At 38.4% G+C, this 23,786-nt stretch overlaps 1 protein-coding gene across 1 annotated transcript in view; it reads left to right on the top strand.

Moving 5' to 3' along the window:
• The window catches only part of PREP (prolyl endopeptidase), a 96,406-nt gene extending 77,119 nt beyond the window's left edge, over positions 1-19,287 (top strand). Inside the window, exons 11-15 of the mRNA XM_027895141.1 lie at positions 329-465; positions 6,588-6,682; positions 9,762-9,893; positions 14,340-14,496; positions 16,258-19,287. Of these exons, the coding sequence (XP_027750942.1) occupies positions 329-465; positions 6,588-6,682; positions 9,762-9,893; positions 14,340-14,496; positions 16,258-16,552 (816 nt within the window). The 3' untranslated portion in view covers positions 16,553-19,287. The remainder of the gene's footprint in view (positions 1-328; positions 466-6,587; positions 6,683-9,761; positions 9,894-14,339; positions 14,497-16,257) is intronic.
• Positions 19,288-23,786: the final 4,499 nt, after the last annotated feature.

Here is a 23,786-nt window from a genome sequence, read left to right as displayed (position 1 = left end):
TGCAGCCCTTGTGTTTTCACACCATCGGTCTTCCCTTGCAGAGAATTGTATTCTTTTTGTAACATTTTCTTAAACCCTCTTGTATGCAGAATTAATGTATAAAATACATAAACGTTTGTACTGTCTCATTTTTATACATTTTCCAGAGCTGTTAAGCAACCAATTGAGTGATGGCCATTACTGAACGTGACCTGGGCAATTGGCACAGATTGCCTGGAAAGTTTCACCCCTCAGACACCATAGGAGGGATCACCTCTGATTCTTGTCAACAGCAGCTGTGGAGAGTTACAGCATTAAGATCATTATGGATTTCTTTTTCTTGTCTTAGGTTTTCTACCCTAGCAAAGATGGTACTAAGATCCCTATGTTTATTATTCACAAGAAAGGAATTAAATTAGATGGTTCTCATCCTGCCTTCTTGTATGGATATGGAGGATTCAACATATCAATTACACCAAGCTACAGGTAAGCTGAGTATTTCATACCTTCTTCTGAAGTACCTAGTATTAACAGCTGTCACAGACTGAGGGCAGGGTGGATGATGGATCTGACAGGATGCATTTCAGGTCCCTAAGAAGCAAGATGGGAACCATAAGGACTGCACTTCAGTGCCCAGGCACCATTTGTCTGCTTTGTTAGTTCTGAATTCAAGGGTTGTGCCCAGGCTCACAGAAGAAATTTATGTCAGAGCAGAGAAGTGCTTTGCTCTTCTGAGGTTTACAGCAGGCACCCTGCCCTTGTGATTACACCTCAGCCTCTTCCTGGTCTGTCACTGAGCTCAACAGAGAAGCATATGGACATATATTAAGCAAGTATTTGAGCCCTTTGCTGAAGTAATGTCATTGGAAGTTTTCTTTTTCCAAGTTAAACAATTGCCTGTGTCTAGATATTATAGAAAATCAAATGTTTGTCTAAATTAGTGTAAATAATTAAAATTTCACAGCGTTTTCATATTATAGTTTAAAGGAGATTACATCAGAAGCAAATTCCTACTGTGTCCCAAAGGATCAGGAAAGACAAAAGATGATTCTGTCTTGAGACGCAAATGATGTGATCTCTGCAAATGCAAAGCAACACACTGAAACCAAACCAAAAATACTGTGTGCAGAATAGGATTTGTAGCCCTCAAAAGCCATAAGCTTCATTGAATAGATTATCTGTTTAGAGATAAGGCTTATTTCTTCAGCAGGGGAATTTGAATAGACTTGCCAAGAGGCAGTGATTTTCTGAATACCTAAGAAATGCTCCTAGGTGAGGCAGAGGAAAACAGAAATGGAAAGGGTTGAATTGAGAGCAGTTTTTTAGATAGCAGAAGAGAGCTCTCCAACAGAAAAATAATCTATAATGAAACAACCCTATTAAGTTAAGGTACTACTAGTCTTGCTTTAGAGTCAGCACATTGCAAGAAATCCTTTGCAGTGCTCACTTTTCCAGGTCACAGTGACTGTATTTCTGAATAGCATTTACAGTTTCTCATCCTTTCTAGCAAAAGTTTTTCAAACAATGGACCTCCCATCTTGTTTTCTGTGATTATTTGTAAGCTTTTTATCTGCCCCATAAAGCTACATTTTTCATTTCCTGTGGTTTTTGAGAGATGCGATTATATAATCCAAATAGTTTTTTAATTCCTTTTTAGTTAGGTTCAACCATGGACTTATTACAATGTTTATTGTAAATGCTGAAAACTGCAATAAAACTTACCATGTTTTCTTTTTTAAAGAATGTAAAATAAATATCATATATCTATTGATGTAAGGTAAAATTTCACATGCTGCAGAGCTGACACGAGCAGGCTGTTAGCAAAAGGAGAAGGTATTTCTCAGTGCCTGCTTCCACTTCCCATCTGTTGGCCCTGGTGCTTGCTGGAACCTTTGCTAAGCTGATTTATATTGCAAGAATGACATAACACTATCCCAGCAAAATGGAGTGGGTGGTTTTCTGCCATTTTGGCAGGTTCAAAATTGATTCTTGTAGGAGTCCAGCAAACAGCAGCAAGAGGGTGCAGCTGACAGTCAGAAGAGCTGAAGATGGGAGGTGTGAGCAGTGACCTATGTTTTCCTGAACCCTATGAAACCTTTATTATACAGTTCATAAAATAAGAATATGAATCTGTAACAATCCCTTAAAATTAGGTGTACAGAGAACTACCAGTGGCCTGCAGATAAAAATACATTATTATCCCACTGACAATGTAAATAAAACACGATTGGCCATACTTCCCTCCGTATTCTCTCCCTGTAGTATCAACACATCCTTTCTCAGCTTTCTCTTTCTAGAAGAAAAATAAGGATAACAGAAACCTTCAAATGCATCTTTATGGTTAATAACTTGAGAATTGAGTACTTGGTGAGTGTCAGTGAGAAAGCATGTTCCAAAAGTAGGCAGGCAAGATCAGGGAAAGGTAATTGTAAGAGAGAATTTTTGCCAGGAAGGCAGAATATCCAGTTCACCCTTTACCTGGTAAATTCCAATAATGTTATACTATGTCCTTGTTACTATACTTCAGTATTTCACAAAGACTTCACAAGTCCAAGTGCCCTTCCAACCACAGTTCCAACCACAGCCCAACACCATGATTTGGTTTTTTTTTTTTTTTTGTTTTGTTTTGTTTTTTTTTTTTTTTTTTTTTAGATAACCACAGGCAGGAGTGCTAGAAAGCAGCCACAGGATGGTCAAGGCTGAGGCTTGCCACCATCATTCACCTGATCCTGAGCTGAACCATAGCTATGGAAATGCAACCAAGTAGTAACCAGATTCCCTTTAAAAAAAAAAAAGTACTGGATAAATATTTCTGGGGTTTTTTTATTTAAACTTCAAACTCTTATAACTTTTCACAGAAAGCATTTAATTTTCTCCTTTCCAGTAGTTCAGTTCTGTCTTGTATTTCTTCCAGATAGTACAATGTTTTCTCACTGGTATTTCACTCCCATTAACGTGAGCCAACTCTCTGGCTTGGGGAGCTTATTTCTGCTTAATTCAGAAACTGGTGTTCCTCTTCCTTTTTTTTCTCCAACACCAAAAATGAAAATAATTTTTTTTTTTCACTGAAAGCAATGGAAACAGACCAACAGGTTACAGGGTCCAGAAATAACTACAAGAATGATAGCCCAAAGTCATTAAGTGGGTTACAGTAGGGGTTTATTTTTGAATGCAAGCTGCATCTTTCATATGCTTCTCTGAACTGGAAAGCTGCACTTTGAGACCATGTTTGCCAGAGCATTGTCATTAATTATACAGCTGGCATAGAGAGTGCAAGTGAAGGATGGTGGAACTGATACCCCGAGAGCTGCTGGGAAAATGCCATCACAAACCTACTGCTAATGCCTCAGATTCAGCTAATTACCCTGCAGGAACCAGCATGTTTCCCTTCACTGTTCCGTATGTGCCTGTGTGGGTACAGGTGAAGCAATTCCTAATGCATCCTGGAATATAGCTGGTTGTGCAGCAGACTGTGAAATTGCATTTCACTGGCAGCTTGTACCCAGCCTTTAAAGCAAACAGGTGGTGCAGGAGGGACTGTAAGCCCAGAGAAAGGTCAAGCAACATAACAGCCCTGGCTGCAGAGTGGAAGGTTACTCTTTTCGGTTGTTCTATTACCGTTCCCTTCTGCTCCACAAAAGCCAAGAAAGCAACCAAGTCCAGTGACTCAGGACTTTTGTCCTATCACCAGTGCACCAGCCTGTATTTCCATGTCAGCTGTAATACTTGACAGCAGATTTTCTGCTCCCTGTGCTGACTCCTTCCTGACCCTGTTGCCCTTTCATTTACCCTGCTCCCAAGAGGGAAGGAAAAACAGAGATAATGAGCAAAAGGCTGCAGAGACTGTTGGGAAGAGCAGGAAGCCAGACTTGCCTCTGTAGAATAAGACATTTCATTGCCATCCAGGGTGACTGGACAGTTCGCTGTGACTCAGACACAAGACTGACTTGAAATCAAATCTGGAAGCAAGAATCCACCTGGAAGGACATAGAAGGCAATAGCAGGGCTGCATGTGAAAGTTGAGTTTTGGGCTGTCTAATCACTTGGAATTTTCACTTTTTTTAAAAAGTTAATAAATTCTGATTCTGTACTTAGAAAACCTGGTTCCTTGAACTTTAAAGTCCCTTTAGGAAAGCTTGTTTTAAGCTTGAGGCACATTTGCTTTGAAGAATTGGTCAAGTATTGGCATTGGAATGGGCTGCTCAGGGAGGTGGTGGATTCTCCGTCCCTGGAGGTGTTTAAGAAGAGACTGGATGTGGCACTTAGTGCTACAGTCTGTGGTGGTAGTGGATCAAGGGTTGGACTTGATGATCTCAGAGGTCCTTTCCAACCCATCTGATTCTATGATTCTAAGTAAGCATCCTGACTCGCCTTACTACTGACCATACCGGGGTGGATATTAATTAACCATCATGGGCAGTGACATTAGTTGTTTATTTGGGGTATATGGGGTAAGGTGTTCCTAAGTGCCTGAATCCCAGTAGTATTACTGAGAGTGAGCACACATAGACTAAACCTTGCTTATAATTTGGGCAATATCATAGTTGTTACCAAACTCTGGACTTTATCCTGTTGAGGACCTGTGCATCAGGAAAATTTTTTGCATGTGGAAATGGGGACTAGCTACCTATAATAAGAGTACTGCATATCCTTTGAGTTCCTAAGTTACTTAGACCCCTCTGAAAATCGTCATTATCAAAGGACTATCTCTGTTAGCGGAGTCCACAGACAGTATAGGATACACTTTGGTTTTGCATTGCTCACGGGTTCTTCACTTCTTAAATATGATCCCTTAGATGGGCACAGTTTATTTCAGCAGATGGAAGAAGATGGACTCTTTTTATTTTAAAATATTTTCTGGCAATATATTTGGGTAGCAAGCTCTTGACTTACCCGTAATACTTTCTTATACTTGCTACCTTTGATTATTGGGAATCAAGTAACTTTGGACCAAGAGGCCCAAAGTTTGAGACACAGATGGGGAAAACAAGTGCAGAATATTCTGGGAGGTTTTGTGACTCTGACATACCAAAAATTAAGAAGCCACAATCTCTTGAGGCAACCTACTGTCAGGCTACTCCACATTAGCTGTGCAGTAACCTGTTGAAATTAGGCATCCTGGAGTTAGCCAGAATAATGCCCTTCAATGTTTGCATAACGTGCTTATAGAATATCAATCTTGCATCTGATCAGCATGTCACAGCAATCTAAGGAAAATGCAATGCACAGTGATGGACTTAAGAATTGATTTTATAAAAGCAGAGGTAATTCATGTGTTCTGAGCAATCTGATGGCGAGATAACCAGCCTAGGTAGAAAGTTTTTCCTTTGATGGATTATGAAAATACAGAAATCTCTTATCAGTTATCCTTCTGCTTTTATTTTGGTTCCTTAGTCCTTGGTATATACTTTTAAGAACATGTGCTACTACATAGGTAATTGCTTTGGGAGGTATGAAAATTGGGCCTGTTATGTTACTGTGTCCACACGAGACACACTGTAGGACTACCACCTTTCAAACCATTTCTGATAAGCAGTAGTAGGACTTAAAGGTAAAAAGACCCAATCTTTTTTATTGTGGTTGAACAAAATTAATTTCTGCAAAAAATGGCTCCTTCCATGAGCAAAGATTTCAAGTAAATAAGAAATTTAAACCTACCAGAGGGGGGGAAAAAAAAAAAAAGATTTGTTAAATTTTAGTATTTTACCTACCTCCTTGGCATATGTGCAGTTGGTCTTCTGTAGCTTCTGCTGTGTTAAGCTACTGTCTCTACAGATCAGGGATTCTTAACTGTTAAATATAATTTAAATTCAGCCCATTAAAAAAAAAAAAAAAGATAGTAATAGCTTTGATACTTATTCAATTTGGTTTGTTTTGTTTTTTAAAAAAAAAAGGTATTTTAGCTTTTGGCCAGATTCTGGAGATAGTAGGAAAGGTAGAACCTGTAATTTTATGTTATGCTATTTGTTTTGTATTTAGCAGTGCAAGAAGAAAATAAATAAGAATGAGATTGGCCATCTTGACTGCTAACCCTGGCACAAAAAAGCAATAGATACAGAATTTTTGTTCGCAGACACATTATGATAAAGGTCCAAAAATTGTACATTAGGCAGAAATTAAGTTGAAAATACCTGCTCATAAACAAAGATCAAGTGCTGATCTTAAGTCTTAATTTTTTGGGCTCTTCCTTTGGGCTAAGCCTTCCTTTCTTCTCTGAAAAAGTGGAGGTCCCGTGGAAGAGGAACAGTTCAGAAAGTTATAATTGTCCAGTGGTACGGCATAACCCTAGTCCTCACATGAACGGCTTTGAAAATAATTTTAAAAAATGGTAACGTACTGAGTGGTTGTCTGTTAGGCCAAACCACTGGCCACTCTCCTTGGAAGTGAAGAACTAAAGGAGGAAAAATTGACCAGTACTGGATCCTTCCTCTCCCAAGGCTGCAGAGGGTTTCACTTCCATTGAAAAAAGCCTGAGGGGACTTCATTCACGATTTCGTCATTGATTTTGGGAGAGATCTTTCCCTCAAAGTATTTTTGCAGAAGTGGCAGGTGTATAAAAATTGGAAATTAAAGATAATCCTCTGGTTTGTATCTGTTTGCTTTTTCAGTGTGTCAAGACTTATATTTGTGCGACACCTAGGAGGTGTTCTAGCAGTGGCAAACATTAGGGGAGGTGGTGAATATGGAGAGACCTGGCACAAAGGTAAGTCACTCAAAGCACAGAAACAAAACTGCAGGCTTAGCAATGAAGATTGCAACATTTTCTCTTCACTGCTTCTTTCATGCTCAGATCTCCTTTTGCATTTTGCTTATTCTGTAGAAAAGCAATTTTTTTCCTTACTTACATGTTAGATCTGTACGTTATTTGGTGTTAATCTGATAATTTTTGTAGAGACTTTTAGGTTTTGCAACTTCTTAAAAATAGCTTTGCACAAAGACAGTATTTTCCAAGAAAAGAATTTTTTTAAGCAAGATCAAGTTCCCTAGACTTTCAGAAATTTTTCTGTGTTGCAAAAGACCTGGCTGGATTTCACATACCTCTTTCACTATTTGCAGGTGCACATGGCCCTACAATTCTAAATCCCCAAGACAACAACACTGACTATTTAGACTCTCTTAGTATCACACACAAAAAAAAATCATTTGCAGAACCTTACGGAAGATGTGAATGCTTGAGTTCAGAATGTAACTCTTCCAGGCTATTTTTGCATATTTTATGAATAGATCTTTTTTTATATATATTTTGTGAATGTGATAGAGAAACTTTTTCAAGAAAAGGGTTGTCACTGGAACAGTCTACCCAGGGAAGTAAGTGGTTGAGTCACCATCCCAGGAGGTACTTAAAAGACATGTAGTTGTGTCATTAGGGACATGGCAGTGCTGGGTTAACAGCTGAGCTTGAAGAACTTTTCCAGTCTAAATGATTCTATGATTCTGTGAGTGAAGTTCATATGAAAACAGTCAGCTCTGGAAGTGCAGTGACATGTCATCCCCTCCACACTCATAGGGGATCTGACTTCTTGTAAGCAACGATTTGACATTTTAGATTTTTTTAAGCTGACTGTCGTGCTATAGGGAAACCAAGTCACTCACTGCAAAAACGCTGTAAATCTCTTTGCCTCTTTTCTTAATACTTCTGCTTTATTTCTGTCTATGTTTTTCCCATCCAGTCCTTGTCTTAGTCCTTTGATTGTCTTTGTCCACTTGCCTTATTGTTGGCAATTGTCTGCATCCCTTCACCAGGGAAAAAAAGCTTGAAAAAGTCCTACTTATCTCTATAACATACCCATCACTACTTAATAGTGACACCTTACTCATATCCCAAGAATCTGTAAGCCATGTTGCTGGGAATGTTGTCAGCAAGGCAAATGTACCAACTGTGGTGTTTATGATGTAGCAATTTGCTGTGGCAGTAATCCATAATAACTTTTTATCAAACAAAATGGTATTTCCAGATCATTGCATCTTGATTTTACTGTTTCATCTGTGGTAACTATTTGTCTGGGTCATTTCCTCACAATTGAGTTAATTATGTAATAGCTTCATAAATAGAAGCTGTATGTGCTTGCAGATACAGGATATTATTGCTAAAGATGAAGTATCCTTCATTAATTTTAATTTGCTGATTGATTTGTAGTATATTTTAATAAAATTTATCTTAATATGATAATGCTTCTTTGGTCCACCTATTTCCTGCTTGATTTTGATCCAAGTCCTTTATTGCAGTTGCAAATAAGATATGTATCTCTTCTTTGTTACTTCCAGAACCAATTACAAGTCTTTTTACTTAGGTTTAATTATCTAGATAGGATTCTGACCTTAGACCAGCTCAGGACTTTGAGCAAAGAGTAAGATTTATTTCTCCTTCATTGCCACATATTGGAAGACTTTTCCGTTGTCCCAGTATATCTTTCTTCAATGATGTTGATTAATTAATGTGATAATGATGTGTATTTGTTAAAAAAAAATAATTAAAAATACACTGGTTCCAGATCTACAAGATATGTATGACTAAGTGTCAGAGTTATCTCGCCAAACTTCTGCAACACAGAAATAAAGCAACCATTGTAAACTGGGTGTCTAGGGTCATTGGATGGACAATGGAATGAAAGAGACACCGCCAGTTAAAGAGATGTAGCTCATCTCACTTTTTTTAGGGTAAAATTAATTGTCCTGGAGGTTCCTAGATTGTAGTGGGAACCTTAGGCAATCAGCTTAGAATAAACATCCAACCTTTAAACAAAGTAGAAGTAACTGGAGTTACATTTCTGTCTCCTTTGAGTCCCTTTTATCTGGCTGGGCCACAGCCTTTGCTACAGGAATACAAGGATTTTCTTCCTAGTTCCCATTTCTCACTAGTATTTAATTGCCTGAGATTCGCATGGTCTTAAGGTGGGGTAACCTTTGAGGAAGAGCTAGTCTCTTGCCAAATAAGTGGGAAGATTATGAGATCTGGGCAACTTTGAGTTCTCAGTGTTGATATTCTTCTACTAAAATGATTGAAAATTGTAGGGAAAGCCATCCTCTTTCCCTATCCCACCCTGCAAAATTTTTTGTTTTCAGAACTGGAAGTCTTATCAGTGATGTCATCTGGACCTGTAGTTTCAGTCATGATTTATTCCCTCATACATCTGAGGACATTTGGAATTCTGTTTGACAGGATGGAAGTATCTTAAGCATTTCCATATTGAAAGTTAATTAATAAAATTAAAAATAAAATTCAAACCAAGAATGCAACTCTTAAGTTCCTCTTTGACCATAGCTATATATCATCTGATTTGAAAACAACTAATAGAAAAAAAAGAGTAGATTACCAGCCACATATTATATGTTCAGGAAATTAGAAGTGCTTATTCTATATAGCTTATTTTATAAGCTGAAGCTTTATTGCCTTAAGAAACTGTCACTGAGTTTAATGATATCAGAGTCCCATTAGATCAAACCTCAAGTGGATTGTATGTGGTCATTTTGTATATATTTTGCTATGCAAAGCTTTTAGCTTTCATTTTAGTGATTAGGAACATTGCCTGGCTCTCACTCCCTAATATAGGTATGTATTATTCAGAATTTCTTAAAGCATCAGGGTTATTGACAGAACCATCTTATACCCTCTCTCTGTTTAAAGAATCTGTTATATTTGCTGTCCTTCTGAGCTTCATCAATTATTACAATGTTCATGAAACTGGAATTGTTCCCAGGTATTTTTACACACATGTTTTTCTGAAGAAATGGTATCAAATGGATTTTATGGCATCAACTGATTTGTTTTCTTTCTGTGCTAGGTGGTATCCTGGCCAACAAACAAAATTGCTTTGATGACTTTCAGTGTGCTGCCAAATACCTCATCAAGGAAGGCTACACATCCCCGAAGAAGCTGACTATTAATGGAGGCTCAAATGGGGGCCTCTTAGTTGGTAAGAACTGCTTATATATTTCCTGGGTTTGGTTCTGGGTTTACTAAAGTAACCAGACAAATATTTATGAGATCCGCTTTTCCAAAGTTGCCAGAATGTCAATGCATTAGTATATACAGCTGTTAAATGTATACTAATGTACTTAATTTGCTGTTTGCTTGGGACATTGGGATTCTGCAGTCTCTAGCAAAGGATGAGAGCCATACTTAGAGTCTTGTGTGGTAAGAGCTAATCTTGCAGTAGAATCGCACAGTAAGTAAAAGTGGTTTAAGAAACATTTGTATTTTTTTTTTTATTTCTTGAGGCTAACCGCTACAAAATAACTACTGAACCAAAGTTCTGTTATGTTGCATTGGGGAAACTGTATGTGGTCTGTAGTGTAAGCCAGGAGCCCATGTCCTGCAATCCTCCATCTGAGTTTCTCATTCACTCCTTCTGTAGTCCTGCATTCTTGTTCTTAGAGAATGAGTGAAAGCACGGCAGTTCTGCAAATAAACCCTTTGTGCAGAGGAGTATAACAAGTTGACTCTGCTTTCATTCTGTAGTTAAAATATGACCACAAATTAAATCATGAATGTCTCTGATGAGAAATTGGGGTTTGTCTTTCTTTTTTTTTTTTTAAATAGCGTGAAAGGCATGTGACAGTATGACAGATTTGAGCTACTTATGTGAGAAGGGGAAAAAAGACACTTCAGATTCATAAGCCACTGATATATAGAAAATGAACAGATTTATTAGAGTCACCCTTCACTTGTTATTCTTTTTGTACTCCTTCCTATTTATCTGTTTATGAATACTGGCCCTATTGATTTTATTTTATTTTTCTGTATATTAGCACCCAGCGTAAGAAAACAGGATTTGGCTTTATATAGATCTTTTGTCTAAGCCATCTTGTCTATTCCTTCATTATTATTATTTTTAGAAAGCTGTTGTTTTAAAGATAAAGTAAGAAGTACATCTGAAGTTGTATTTCTGCTTTCTGCTTATATGCTTCTCGATAACAGGTGGCAGGAGATATTTGTGCATTGAAAATAGAAATGGATGAATATGGTAAAGGGTTAAAGGGTTTGCACTCCATTTGAGAGTGCATGCATTGCATGAGTCTGTTTTATGTGAGCATAAATACATATTTGGAAGTGCAGTTAAACTTTCATCATATTACATAGCTTCTGAAAATACTGTTATATATATGTGGTTATACGGACTTCAGTTTCAGTCAGGATGAAATTCATCCTACCCAGCTTTAGTAATAAAATACCCTGTTTTTCTGGCTGAATGAGTCAGCTGGGCTCTTTGTTTTGATTAGGGGAAGCAAGTCACATCTGCAGGGCGTACATCATTCCGGTAGGAGACAGGTATTAGGCATGTAAACCTCCCTGCTCTGAAAAATCTTGTTAGAAACCTTCCTTTGCGCTTAAAATCCAGCTGGATTTCCATGCTCTTAATGAGCCAGATAGGGATTTTCTTTGACTGGATGCAATTAGGTCAATTTAGGAAATTCTTGTAAGTGCTTTTTCATCAACGCAAGAATAAATTTTGCAATAGTTGTTCATGCAACACTAGAGATCATAACTCATCCTTTAGGAGCAAGGGCCCACTGCCAGACTTTCTCAGTTCTTATTTACTGAAGAAAAAGCTGACAAGGAAGAGTATTGTCACTCTTCCAAGATACTGTTTCCTTTCAGTCAGACTAGCGGGAGGTGACTCTAAGGACTGCAGAGCCCTGAGCTCTTGCCTCATTCAACCGCAAAACAAGACTTTTTTGTCCTGCAGTGCGATCCCCAAGCTGAGCAAAGCAGCACAGCTGTAAGCTGAAAACCTCCTTCACGCAAACGCCGTGTTCAACCTCTCATGTTTGCTTAGTCAAAACCAGTTCTGATGTTTTGAAAGCTTACTTTTATATACTGTATTTTATAGCTCAACGTATTTGTAGAGGGGTAAAATTCATGAATAAATTGTTGTTCTGGATTACACTTTATTAATGCATATAATTAAGTATTGTGCTTTCTTACTGAAGGAAATATTTAAGGAAGTAGGAAGCAGCAATTTCTTACAAAACCCTGAGCAACAGACGGTGCTTCAAGAGACACTCTAAAATAAAGAGTATTAAAATGAAATGCAGTGATAGTTGTTTTGGCTTTTTTTTTTCATACCAGAATATAATTGATGTTCATAAAAGGAAGTAATGTGAAGGGGAGGGATCTGATCAAAAGCTTCATTTAAAAACATAAAGATCTTTTACATAGCATCTGTTTAAGGCACTATATATACCTCACAAAAATGAGACAGGAACAAACTAGGAAGAGTTAGCATGGTTGCATATCAGAAATGACCAGAAGTAAAATAGCATCTTCCAGAAAATAGAAATCATGTTCAAATAAAGAAAATAGGGTAAAGTGTAAATTCTTGGCAGGGACTGAGAGACCACAGGAGACTGATGAGCAAATTGCTTCCAATGTAAAGATTAGCAATGAAATCTTTCTATGCTCATCAGAGGCAGGAAACTGGCTAAAGGATCTGTGGGACTTGCAGGTTTAGGGAGATGTAAAAGGAGCATTAAAGAAATATAATGGCAATGCAGAACAACTAAATGGTCTGTTTGTATTGATGTTCCCTCCTAAGGAGCGTGGGGGGTTCCCTGCACCAGTGCGTTTTCACAGGGAATACTCTGGGGAGCTGACTCCAGCTGGAGCATCAGCAGAAGAGGTTTTGGAATTAATCAATCCAATGAAAAGTAGCGTGTTGCCAGGACCAGATGGTGCACATGCAAGATCCTAAGTGAACTCCAATATGAAAGTGCTGGCTACTAAGCCTAAATTGTCTGAGAAACAGAAGGGGGCAAGTGTAATGCCAAGTTTTAAATGGTTCGTGGTGATCCGCAAGCTGCAGATGAGTAAATCTGACTTCTCTAATGGGCAAACTAGTTGGAACCAGTAAATAACAGCTGACACAAAAGGAAGAATTTTGCGGGCTGAAGTTGCATCTTTCAAATCTATTTGAGCTATTTTGAAGGAGCCAGGCTCCATATGGTGCTTGTAGCAGTGATCTAGGTGAAGTTATTCTTGGATTTTGAAATGCTTTTGACAAGGGCCCTCACATAAGGCTATGAAAGAAAGTTCTTGCTGAGCTGGAAGCAAGGTCATGTCATAGCAATATCCTGGTTTGCAAGAGGCGAAGAATGGGAATAATCAATCCATTTTCAAAATGGACAAAAATTAGGAGATACAAGAATTTGGGAAAGAGTATACCTACATGTGGATGCACAGTGAATAATTCCGAATTACAAAACGGATTCTGGGACCCACTGCAATAGTTTTGTGCAAATTTCAGTGCTCTTATTTCTTATAATTCAAAAAAAGCAGGGGAGTTTGTAAAATCACGAAGTTTAAATCACGGGTTTAAATCAAGAAACAGAAACTGGAATTGAAGAACTTACTGCTACAGGATGTGACGAACACTAGATGAATAAACATTAAAAAAGGAAACAAATGTAATTACAGAGGATGAGTATTTTGATGGCTGTTTAACAGGGTGGCTAGAGATAAGTCCAACTCAGAGAAAACTTAAACTACTAGTTTATAAGCTGATAGTTTACTGGAGAGAGCTTTCCGTATTTGTTTAATGCCTTTTCCCAGAGCATCTGCCAGTTGCCACTCTTATAAATTGAGCACTGAGCTAGATGGGCCTACTGCAGTTATTTTTAAAATGTATGAGGCAAGAGTTATTCTTAAAGAACTCGTCCCTTCCATTTGTAAGACGGAAATCATAAAACAAGAAAATACAGTTTAAGTTGAGGTTATTCCTCTGATTTTGTAGCAGTCTGCTTTTGTCAAAACTCTCTCCATATGGGTTTATAATAATAATTATGGAAGAAAACTTTCATCAGTAAATGGAGGATTGTTGATCCTTTTCTCTCTTGATACTAATATTAAAAGCTTAGACAAGGAAGGGTTTAGGAACCTTCAGTTCCATAGTCCAGAATCTCACATATTTTTAAATTTCACTTCTCCTTCAAACCCAGTTTTCCAGTTTGAAAGGCAGTTTTCAAAGAACAGCATGTTTGGTGCCTGAAGAACCGGGAAATAGCTTTTAAGCTCTTTTGAACACGCCATCCTTGGAAGTTATATTTTTTTATCCATTTGTGTATTTGCTTTCAGTTTTGCTTGAAAGTCTTATTTGACTTCATATTCACTGGCAGTCTTCTCTCGATGTGATTTGGTTTATATCAGATATTTTATACTTAAGTTTTTTTGTCTCCAGGTATTATATGGTAATCTTATTTTTTTTCTCGTTGTTTTAACAGTTTTACTTCCTTTTTTTTTATAAACTTTGAGTTTATGAAAGCTTTTTGAAAGTTGGTCTTTCACAAACTTGGCAGGGGACCTTTTACTGCTGAGCTTAATTGTTTAAGATATGAACACTGATAGAATTGTTTTCCTGTTGAAGCTGCCTGTGCCAATCAGCGCCCTGACCTATTTGGTTGTGTTATTGCCCAAGTGGGAGTGATGGACATGCTCAAGTTCCACAAGTACACCATTGGCCATGCTTGGACCAGTGACTACGGTTGCTCTGACTATAAAGAGCAGTTTGAATGGCTGTACAAGTAAGTGCCTTTAAATACTTCTGTGGTTGTTAAAAAGCATAGTCTTCTCAAGAGTTTCAGATTGTCATGAACAATATCTATTTGAATAATTATTTCATCCTGTCCTGCACTGAATTTGGGGAGTTCTGCATTTCCATACAAGTCGATTTTGAATTGAAGACTAACTTAGAAGTCCTGTTGAGTCAACTGGTCATATTTTCATATGTTCTCCTAGCAACTTTTAGCAACTCATAAGGTTTTCTTTCTGGATAATGACTCCTTTAGGCTGTCACAACAGAATATTCTCAAGTGAACCAGTACATAAATTATATTTTTTATCGTGAACTAGAGAGAGTCACCACTGTGAATTGTGTTATACAGTGTGGATGGGATGTATTTGTAGGAATTGAATGGCGTAGACCATAGCAGGATATTAATTAATTTCTTAACTCCTTGCTGAGAGGTCTGGAAAGATTATTTTAAGAAAAATTAAAAATATATGACACAGGCAGCTGTGTGGGAACAGAAATTATCTACACATTGACTGTGGCTTACATGATGTGTTAGAGTAAGTGCCATCATTTTAAAATATTTTTTGTGGAACCTCATCTTCTGTTGCTGCATTTGTATTTCTTTAATAATGAAGATTGACTTCCCGGAAAATACTTCATACATACTAAACAATTTGACTGGTCTTTAGATATTAAATAGATATTTAGATATTAAATATATCTAAAGATTTAAAATGTTTAGATATTAAAAAGAACATGTGCTGCATGTACACTCCATACCTATTTACCCACATGCTTACAAAATCTGAGTGCACAATTTTAGGAACATCTCATATGATGACCTGAAATATACCTTTGTGTCCTTTACAAGAGCTGGCAATTTCTTATCAATTAAGATATATATGTAATGTTGCTTAGATGTTGCCTTTACATATGCTTACATTGTTTCTTAGACGAAAGTGAGGAAACAAGGAATCTGTTAGGTTATACACTCAAATATTTTCATGTATTCTTAAAAAGCAAAATTTCCTTCTGTATTTTATGTTATGAAACAGGTGGGAAAACGATATCCTACTCATGATTTAAGAAATGTAACGTTCTTCCTAGGTGTAGCTTTCTCTAAAAAAAGAATGAAATGGTTAGATGGAATTTTTTTTAAACTTATTATTACGTTTAATTTCTAATGTTAGACAGTACTTTGTGCTGACATACAAAGATACACCTTCTGTGTTATGTTACAATAGCCAGAAGGTGCAAATTCTCCTGAAAAGAAGGCAGATTTTGAAATTTAGATTATTCATTGCTCAAAAACTAGGCATCAAAGTCATCTATTGAAAGCAGAAAAACTTACAGTGCTCTCCGTTTCCTGCCTGGCGTTTCCTCAGCATATATATATGTTCAAAGGTGGCCTAAATATTGTAGAGGGAGCAAATTTAATAACTGTATAGCACTTGTGGCTTACCATTGGAGTCTGTTTCCAAATTTGTGCAGGATGAAGCCATCCACATGCAGACACAGACTGCTGGGGATATGTATGCTGGGGAAAAGTCTCAATTTCCCTATTTCCAGCAGGATGATCCTGCTATGGACTTGATAGCTTCTGCTGCAGTTTCCCTGTTGGCTGTTCCCTCTTTTTTGGACGTTCCTGTGAGATGTACACATATGTCTTCTGAAGTTAAAGAAATACACTTGTTTCACGTTTGAGAGGCAGAGATCCTACTTGTTGGGTGTTGAGGAAAAAAATATGTAAACATTTGTGCGCTTTTCTCAGGTACTCTCCACTCCACAATGTCAAGCTGCCAGAAGAAGATGGTGTCCAGTATCCCTCTATGCTGCTGCTCACAGCGGACCACGACGATCGTGTGGTCCCGCTGCATTCACTGAAGTTTATCGCTACTCTGCAATATGTCGTGGGCCGAAGCCAGAAACAAACCAATCCACTTCTCATCCATGTTGACACCAAGGCCGGGCACGGGGCAGGAAAGCCAACTGCTAAAGTTATAGAAGAAGTGTCAGATATGTTTGCTTTTATAGCACAATGTCTAAATCTTGATTGGATTGAATAGGCAAAATGTGTATTACTGTCTCCTTCAGAAAACAAGGGCTTTAACACCATTTAAGAACAGCCACGCTACTACTTGGCGTAGTACTTACATTTAAGAAGTGCAGTTTGGTATTTTATTGATCTGACCTGCTATGGAGTTTTGATCTTCTATGCTTCCCTTTTTTTGGCATTTCTTTGAATTTCTTTTCTACTGCATTCCAAAATACATTTTGAAAAGCATGTTCAAATAAATAACTGAGCTACTCTCAGTTACTGTTGTGAAAATTTAGATTCCAAACTTAGTGCTAGTTGAGCTTATTTCCTGTAAACAATTTTAATGTATTTCACACCTATAAACATATCCAGATCATTTGTAATTAAATGTAAGTACTGTCCACATACAAGAACTGTGAGCATACTTTATTTACACAATAATTTATTTTAGAATGTAAATTGAAGGTGTTCAGTGATAACCGTGAAATACTGAAGAGACAGTAATCTGGTTAAGTAAAGTATTGTTAAAAACATCCTGTTATATGCTGTTCATAAACATGTTACAATCTATAATAATGACATTGCTAAATTGTTCTTTCTTTCCAAAGAGACTTCAAAATGTCACCAGTTTTCTCTTCTGCCATTTATTTCCACACAGAAGAGCAAATTGGAGGCTGGAAAACTTGAAGAATTCTTAGATTCTCATTGTAATCTCAGTCAAGCTATACAGATACTCTTCAACAACTCATAGGAAGTTATCTCTTTAACTGTTTTTAAAGAGTAGACCAGGTACTGATTTAAACAAACAAACAATGACACAAAACAAAACAAAAAATAAACACCTCAAACCCACAACTTTGTCTGGATTTTTCAAGTTTACTTTTTCCCGATGCCTTTGACAGAAGGTTCTCTAACAAGCCAAAATCTGAACATACATATATAGCCTAGTTTTGGCTGCAAAACAACAAGAGCTTGTAGTCAGACTCCCTAATGATTTGACACACATACAGTATTTGAACTGCCATTTTTCCCATCCAGGTTGTAGAGCTATAAAGTAGATGTGAGTATTTGCCTACTAACTGTCTAAACTCTGATGCACTGCAGCAATTAAAATTTGATGTTGCAGAGAAAAAAGTATTCTACCAATGATTATTATTATTATTATTGTTGCCCTTCCAGAAGACATCACTGCTTCTCAGTTTTGGATGAACTGATATATTCTTCCAGAATCATGATTGTCATTGTATTCATACTTAGACCCTAAGCCTGTGTTTTAACTCTGGGCTCATCTCTCAGGAGTTTCATCTTTAAGCAAACAGTGTCTCGGTGCAGAAGGAGGAGGGTGTGGTATTTAAAAGAGGAGGGGGCTGGTCTAAACAACATCAAAAATAAAAATAAATTTATATCAGATTCACTCTGTGTTTCTCTCATGATCTGGTCTTCTTTGATTCCCTCTGCAATCCAGGAAGAATCATCCCCTTCAGGCCCTTATTATGTGTAATTTGATTTTAGAAGGAAAATAATGGAGGGTTTCTGCTTTCTTGTGAAATACCACACTAAAACCTGTATGTCATCTGGGGTTTATTTGTGATCTGTGGGCATTACGGTTGTTTACAAGATTCTCCGTGGACTGATGCCTTCTGATCACAGCATTGCATTAAACAATCAGAATAGGGAGTTGGGGGAGGGGTGTTTTTTTTCACCTCCAGGCTCTGAAAACAGGGTTCAGGTTCAGCACCCTCCATTTCCCAGAGGTATGTGAACTGCTCTCTGTGGTCATCTGGAAATTTTCAACAGCTTAACCACATGGCAAGAACAGCCCATAAGGCAGTGCCATGCCCACCTCACAGTTGCAGCATGTAGCCTTCTGTTAAATGTATAGTTATCATCAAGAGGGCAGAACTTCACCTCTGATACAGAGCTTTGCAGGATAGAGTGTGTGGGAAAAACGGTCCTCAGGCATTCAAGAAATAGACACACAACTGGGCCAATGTGTGATTTGGGCACAGCCACCTCAGTCATCTGTCCATGTCTTTGTTCCTAAAAATGCTTTTCCTTGTTCTCCAGTTGTTCAAACACCAAACTTTTGGCACAGATTAAAAATAACTCCTTTTCCTCCTGAAGCTTTCTGCACTGAATGACTCAGTGTCAGGACAGATGACCCGTAACCTGGAGAGTCTGGAACCAGAATTTCTTGTTGAGAGACAATCAGTAGGATTGAAGGTGGAACTGGCTTGCTGGAGGACCACTCATAAAATAGGTGTTCAAGAGTATCCCTTGTAGAATGCTGGTATCAGTATAGGGAAGGCATTTCTGTAACAGGGTGTTAGTGTTGGCATTTATTTGATATTAATCAGGTATGCCAAATTCAGGATTCAGGAGTGATGTTGCAAAGCTGTCTTATTAGCTGAGTTGCTGCTTTTGGGGCAGAAAGGGTCATGCTCCAACTGGAATCTGTAATTAAGTCTGAGCTAGTAATGCTCTTGTAATATAGTGGGATTTAAACCTTCAGGGCTTGGATTAAATAGACTTGCAGCCAAACCATTCCTGCTGTATAAAACTTAATGAAATTTCTGTTAGTCTAGCTTCAAGGTTAAGTTCTTCTCTCTATGGTAGAAATGCTATTTTATGAAGATACTCTGTATTTTGTGGCTTTTATTTCCAGTACATGAAGCTGGGCAAGGTAACCTCCTTACAACTATCTGCTTTTTCAAAATCATATTTCTTAGGAAAATTGATACTAATGTTTTGCACCAAGATCAAAACAAGAAAAGAAGTCCTGTAAGATGCTTATGCCACATGAAGTCAAATCTGGTTTTAAGTGGAAATAAATGAACTTTTTACATATTGCTCCTTCAGAACTGATGTAAAAATATCTTAGTTGTCTTTGCTCCCATGAGTATATATTTGCATCAGAGCTGATTTATGTGAAAAAGGTCAGAAGTATTTTTAAAACCTGAGAGTCTTCATATTCTTCACAGAGAGAGAGATTTGAATTCCTTTGCAACACAGTTAATTTACATTTTGGTAGCTGCAAAAAAATATATATGTACTGACTTCAGCTGGCTGCTGCATTTTATGTCTAGGGATGGAAGAAGGGCAGCTGGTCTGTAAGTATAAAGGATGCTCAAGATGGATTTTGGAGGCACCTATTCCTGGCACCTAGGGTTTCTCCTCTTTCACCACGATTTTCTTGACTTGGCTCTACTTTGCCATCTGTCTGTAGGAAGGCAGTAACATGAGCAGCGGTACTTTTGGATTCAATATGGCAAGCAGCAGCTTTCAGACATCTGTGTTGTCAGGTCATTTATTTATTTTTAGCCTGAGGTTGCCCCTCAGGATTGCCTAAAGGTCTGCTTATAGACTCTTCCTGACAACCTCTCCTGTGAAAGGGGTTTTCCAAGCTGAGTAGGATTTAGGGGGAAGGGCCAAGGGAGGGACTTGGAAGTCAAGCTAATAAACAAGCACCCAATTTCTGCCAAGCTCTTCTACTTTGAAAATATTCAGTAGACAGCTTTTGTGCAATTGTCTCCCTGTGCAGACCTTTCAGGATTTGGATAGGCCATGCTGTTTCAACAGCCAGGTTTGGCAACTATACATTTTTCCATATGTTCTTTTAATTACTTCTACCTTCCTATACTGCATGCCAGGAAAAGAAAAAGCATTCCTCAGGAGTTTTTTTGGCCTTGCCCTGGCAGCAGGGGGAGGTGGTGTAGCCTTCCAGTTCTCATGTCCCTGAAGATAACTACAGTGTGTCCTCAAGATAACATTATTTCTGAATAGGCGTTTCTGAATCAACCCCTGTATTCAGTTTATTCATGGCAGAGAAATCCTTGTGGCAGAGTCCCTCAGTGGAAGCTAGACTAGCTACTGTCACCCACAGAAATGAGCTGAAATTCTGGACTGGAAGGACTGTAATTTGGCTGTTTCTCCTAATGTTCTGTAACAGCAACTGAAAATTTAAAACCAAACTGAACATTTAAACCAAAGCTAAGCAGTTACACATCAGTGAAAATCTCTGAGACATCCCTCTGGCTTTCTAGCTAGAGTACCAGGGACAAGCAACAAACTTGGTGCTCATGCCCTTAAACCAACGCAGGGTAAGCTTAATGCTGAAAGTATGAAAAGCAAGAGTCATATGTGGTGATATCACTAAACATTTCCAGCTTCCACAGCTGGAGTCGGTGTACGGATGATGTCCCTGCCATTGTGATATTACCAGCCTGCCACGTGCAGGTCAGAGGACTACAATTTGTGTGTATGCACTACTTTCAATGCCTCTCATGCCTTCTGTGTGCAAAAAAAAAGGACGGAGATATTATTCTTGAAGCCCCTGAAGTATGGAAATGCATGCTGTTTTAAACAACACACATATTAATTAGGTATCTGATAGGGCTAACTAAGCACTAAATTAAGTATTTATCTATAACCTACACAGGGCATTATTGGGCCCAAAATATTATCTATAATTTTAATCTTATCCTCACTGGCAAAATCCTAGGGAAATAATCAGAATAAAAGCAATAGAAAGGTCTTGATTTTGTAGCATTTGTATTGACTTGACCCTTTCAGTACTTCAGGAGACTCTGTGAATGTTCACTGTGTGGGTTCCAAGCTAAGCATTCCCCCAGACATGGTGGGGGGTGGAATTTCCTGGTTTTAGGAAACAAGATTGCGTTACAATGTAAGATTTCACACAGTGAAACTACAGACCAGCTGTAGGTTGAGCTGCATGAAATGCCTTAATTCAGCGGGTCACCTGAACTCATAGGTGGCAATTCCATTTGGTTCGTAGCACCATCATTTTCATGCTGCTTCTCTTTCCCTGCTAAGAACTTGACTTCTGACGTCTCCTCAGCAGAAGAAGAGATAAACATGATGATACATTGCATTTCCATGATACCATCAATAATATATTCTCTTCTCCTGTGGGACTTTAGAGTGTCAGAAGACAAGAGAAACAGAAAAAAAAATTATGTTTTCTTTGCCACCTAGTAGTCATTGAACAACCGTGAATATACTACATGACAGAGGAATTTATTCATTAGTTAGTTATCCACCAGTTAATGCAAGTTTTTAGAAGTTTGGATGAGAATGTTTGGCTGGTGAAAAACTGTTCTCTGTGCTGCTTTATGCTTTTAGGCCACTTCTGGTGTGCAACAACAGAATGTCATTGACAGCAAGTGACAGAGTGCTGTAACATGGACTGTTGTTTCCTTCCTGAGAAAGAAACTGAATAAAGGGCTCGGGCATTTCACTATTTGGAATCATTTGGAGCAGTAACAGAGGCAGATAAACAATGGCCTTCTGATTGTTTCAAACTTACTGTCTTCTGATTGTTTCCAATGGAACAGTGTCATTGCTCAACAGAATATGCTGGTTTTTGGTAGTGCTGTATTTCAGAGGAAGCTCTGCTGTAGTAGAACAAGCTTTTTAATGTAGGTATGTGCACTTATCTCTTTCAGTAGCTGGGCCAAGCTGTTAAATACTTCCTACTTCATATATTTAGTGTTGATAATTACCATTCTGCTGCTGAAACTGCTTCTTGGTTTAGTTTAAAGCTTCTTAGTATGAGAACAGTGTTTTCATCATGAATGGCATAAAGCTGAGACCTAAGACCATTCACAGGGACCCCAAGCTTCAGCACTTGAATTTTGTATTTCATTTTGTGTTTCATCGAGTAGACACAGGTACTAGGAAAACTTTACATTACAGTAAAAAGGTGAAATAACCATTCACAGTCGCTGCCTATAAATTGAAGAGCTTGGGAAACCTCTATTTTTGGCTGTATGTAAACAAACCTCCAGCTGTCTTTTTAAATTAAAGGGATTACTTTTCCTGATTATGGGTGCTTAGCCCTCACTGAGCTTCAAGGAAATGCAGATCCAAATCTGATCTTCACAGGAGCACCCATTACTCAAAATGCGCAAAAGCAGAAATTCTTCAAATTCCTCATATTTGTGATGTAGTTATCCTCCAGCAAAGCTTCGGCTGCCAAGGACAAACTGGAAAACATCCTCCTCTCACAGATGACAGTCACTTGCACAACAACCCACTCATTAAACAGTTTGCTGCCATGGGCCTGTTGCCCATTCTGCTTGCCTGGTGGAGCCTCCCAGGGTTGCTGCTCTTGCCAGAGGAAGTTGATTGAGGGGGAGGGGTATCAAAGTTACAAAATCGCTTCCAGCTGATGAATTCTACAGTTGTTGTGATCGTTTCATTAGATTTTGGACTGCTTTCATTATTTTTGGTGCTTCTTCCCTGCTAAGATCTGATTAGTGAGAGATAGCTCTGCCCAAACTGAGGTGTACACAAGACCATTCATCGAAGTCAACAACACGGATTTTATTTAACAATAAATGTGACGTAGAGAGATAGAAAGAAGTAGAAAATTGCAGATGGAGGAGGGAGGGGAGAGAGAGAAAGATAGTTATCGCCTGTGCATCCAGCGGAATCCACAGCAGAATCTGGTCCTTCCCTGGAGGGGTTCCCCCCAATGGTGGGGCGGGGGGGCCAGTTTGTAATTCTACACAGAAAGGGGTGCTGGGTAGCAAGTCCACAAAGCCCACTGCCAATTATCAAATCTTTTCACTGTTGATACATTTTAGCAAACAAAGGAATGAATCCTTATTGGCTACAAGTTAAATAGTTCTCATATTAATTAGTATTCTATCTTCTATTGGTTAAATGATTCTCTTGCTTCTGATGCTAATTAGTCTGCATGCTCGATCTCTCTTCTCTTTTGAGTCAGTGGCCATGAGTCAGTGGTTGCCATCTGCCCCTGCCGGAATTATCTTTTACCCAATCGGACCTGATTTCAGCACAGTTGTTGAGTTGGTTTTATTAGTTTCTTCCTTATCTTGGAAGTTCCGCCAGATGTCCTTGTGGCCCCTCAATGCTGTATTCTTTGTATCTTCTGATAGCGGTACATGCTTCTTCCCAAGCTTTGTTAACCCCTACTAGGTCTGAGATCATGGAATTTATTTTCCTAACACCAGGAAAAGAGCACCACCTTTACACAGTCCAAGTTTTGGGTATCCACAGAGACATATTCAGAGGGTTTCCATTGCTGTTTGTGGTCCCAGATGCTGGCTGTCCCACAACAGCACCTTCCTGTCAGAAATTCCTCCCTTCTGTGGCCTAAAACGTGTTTGAGACAAGTAACCATCCTCTTTGGCTGCTAACATTCCCTTTGGTGAGAATTGGGCAGCTTGTTCTGACAACCAGGGACAACAATTCTGGGTCAGAGAAAGAATCACCAC

Source organism: Empidonax traillii, unplaced genomic scaffold (genome assembly GCF_003031625.1).
Source record: "Empidonax traillii isolate 1590-97213 ecotype Southwest subspecies unplaced genomic scaffold, ASM303162v1 scaffold16:size2589160, whole genome shotgun sequence".
Taxonomy (NCBI): Eukaryota; Metazoa; Chordata; class Aves; order Passeriformes; family Tyrannidae; genus Empidonax; species Empidonax traillii.
Note: the sequence above shows the minus strand (reverse complement) of the source record. Positions and strands in the feature narration are given on the sequence as shown.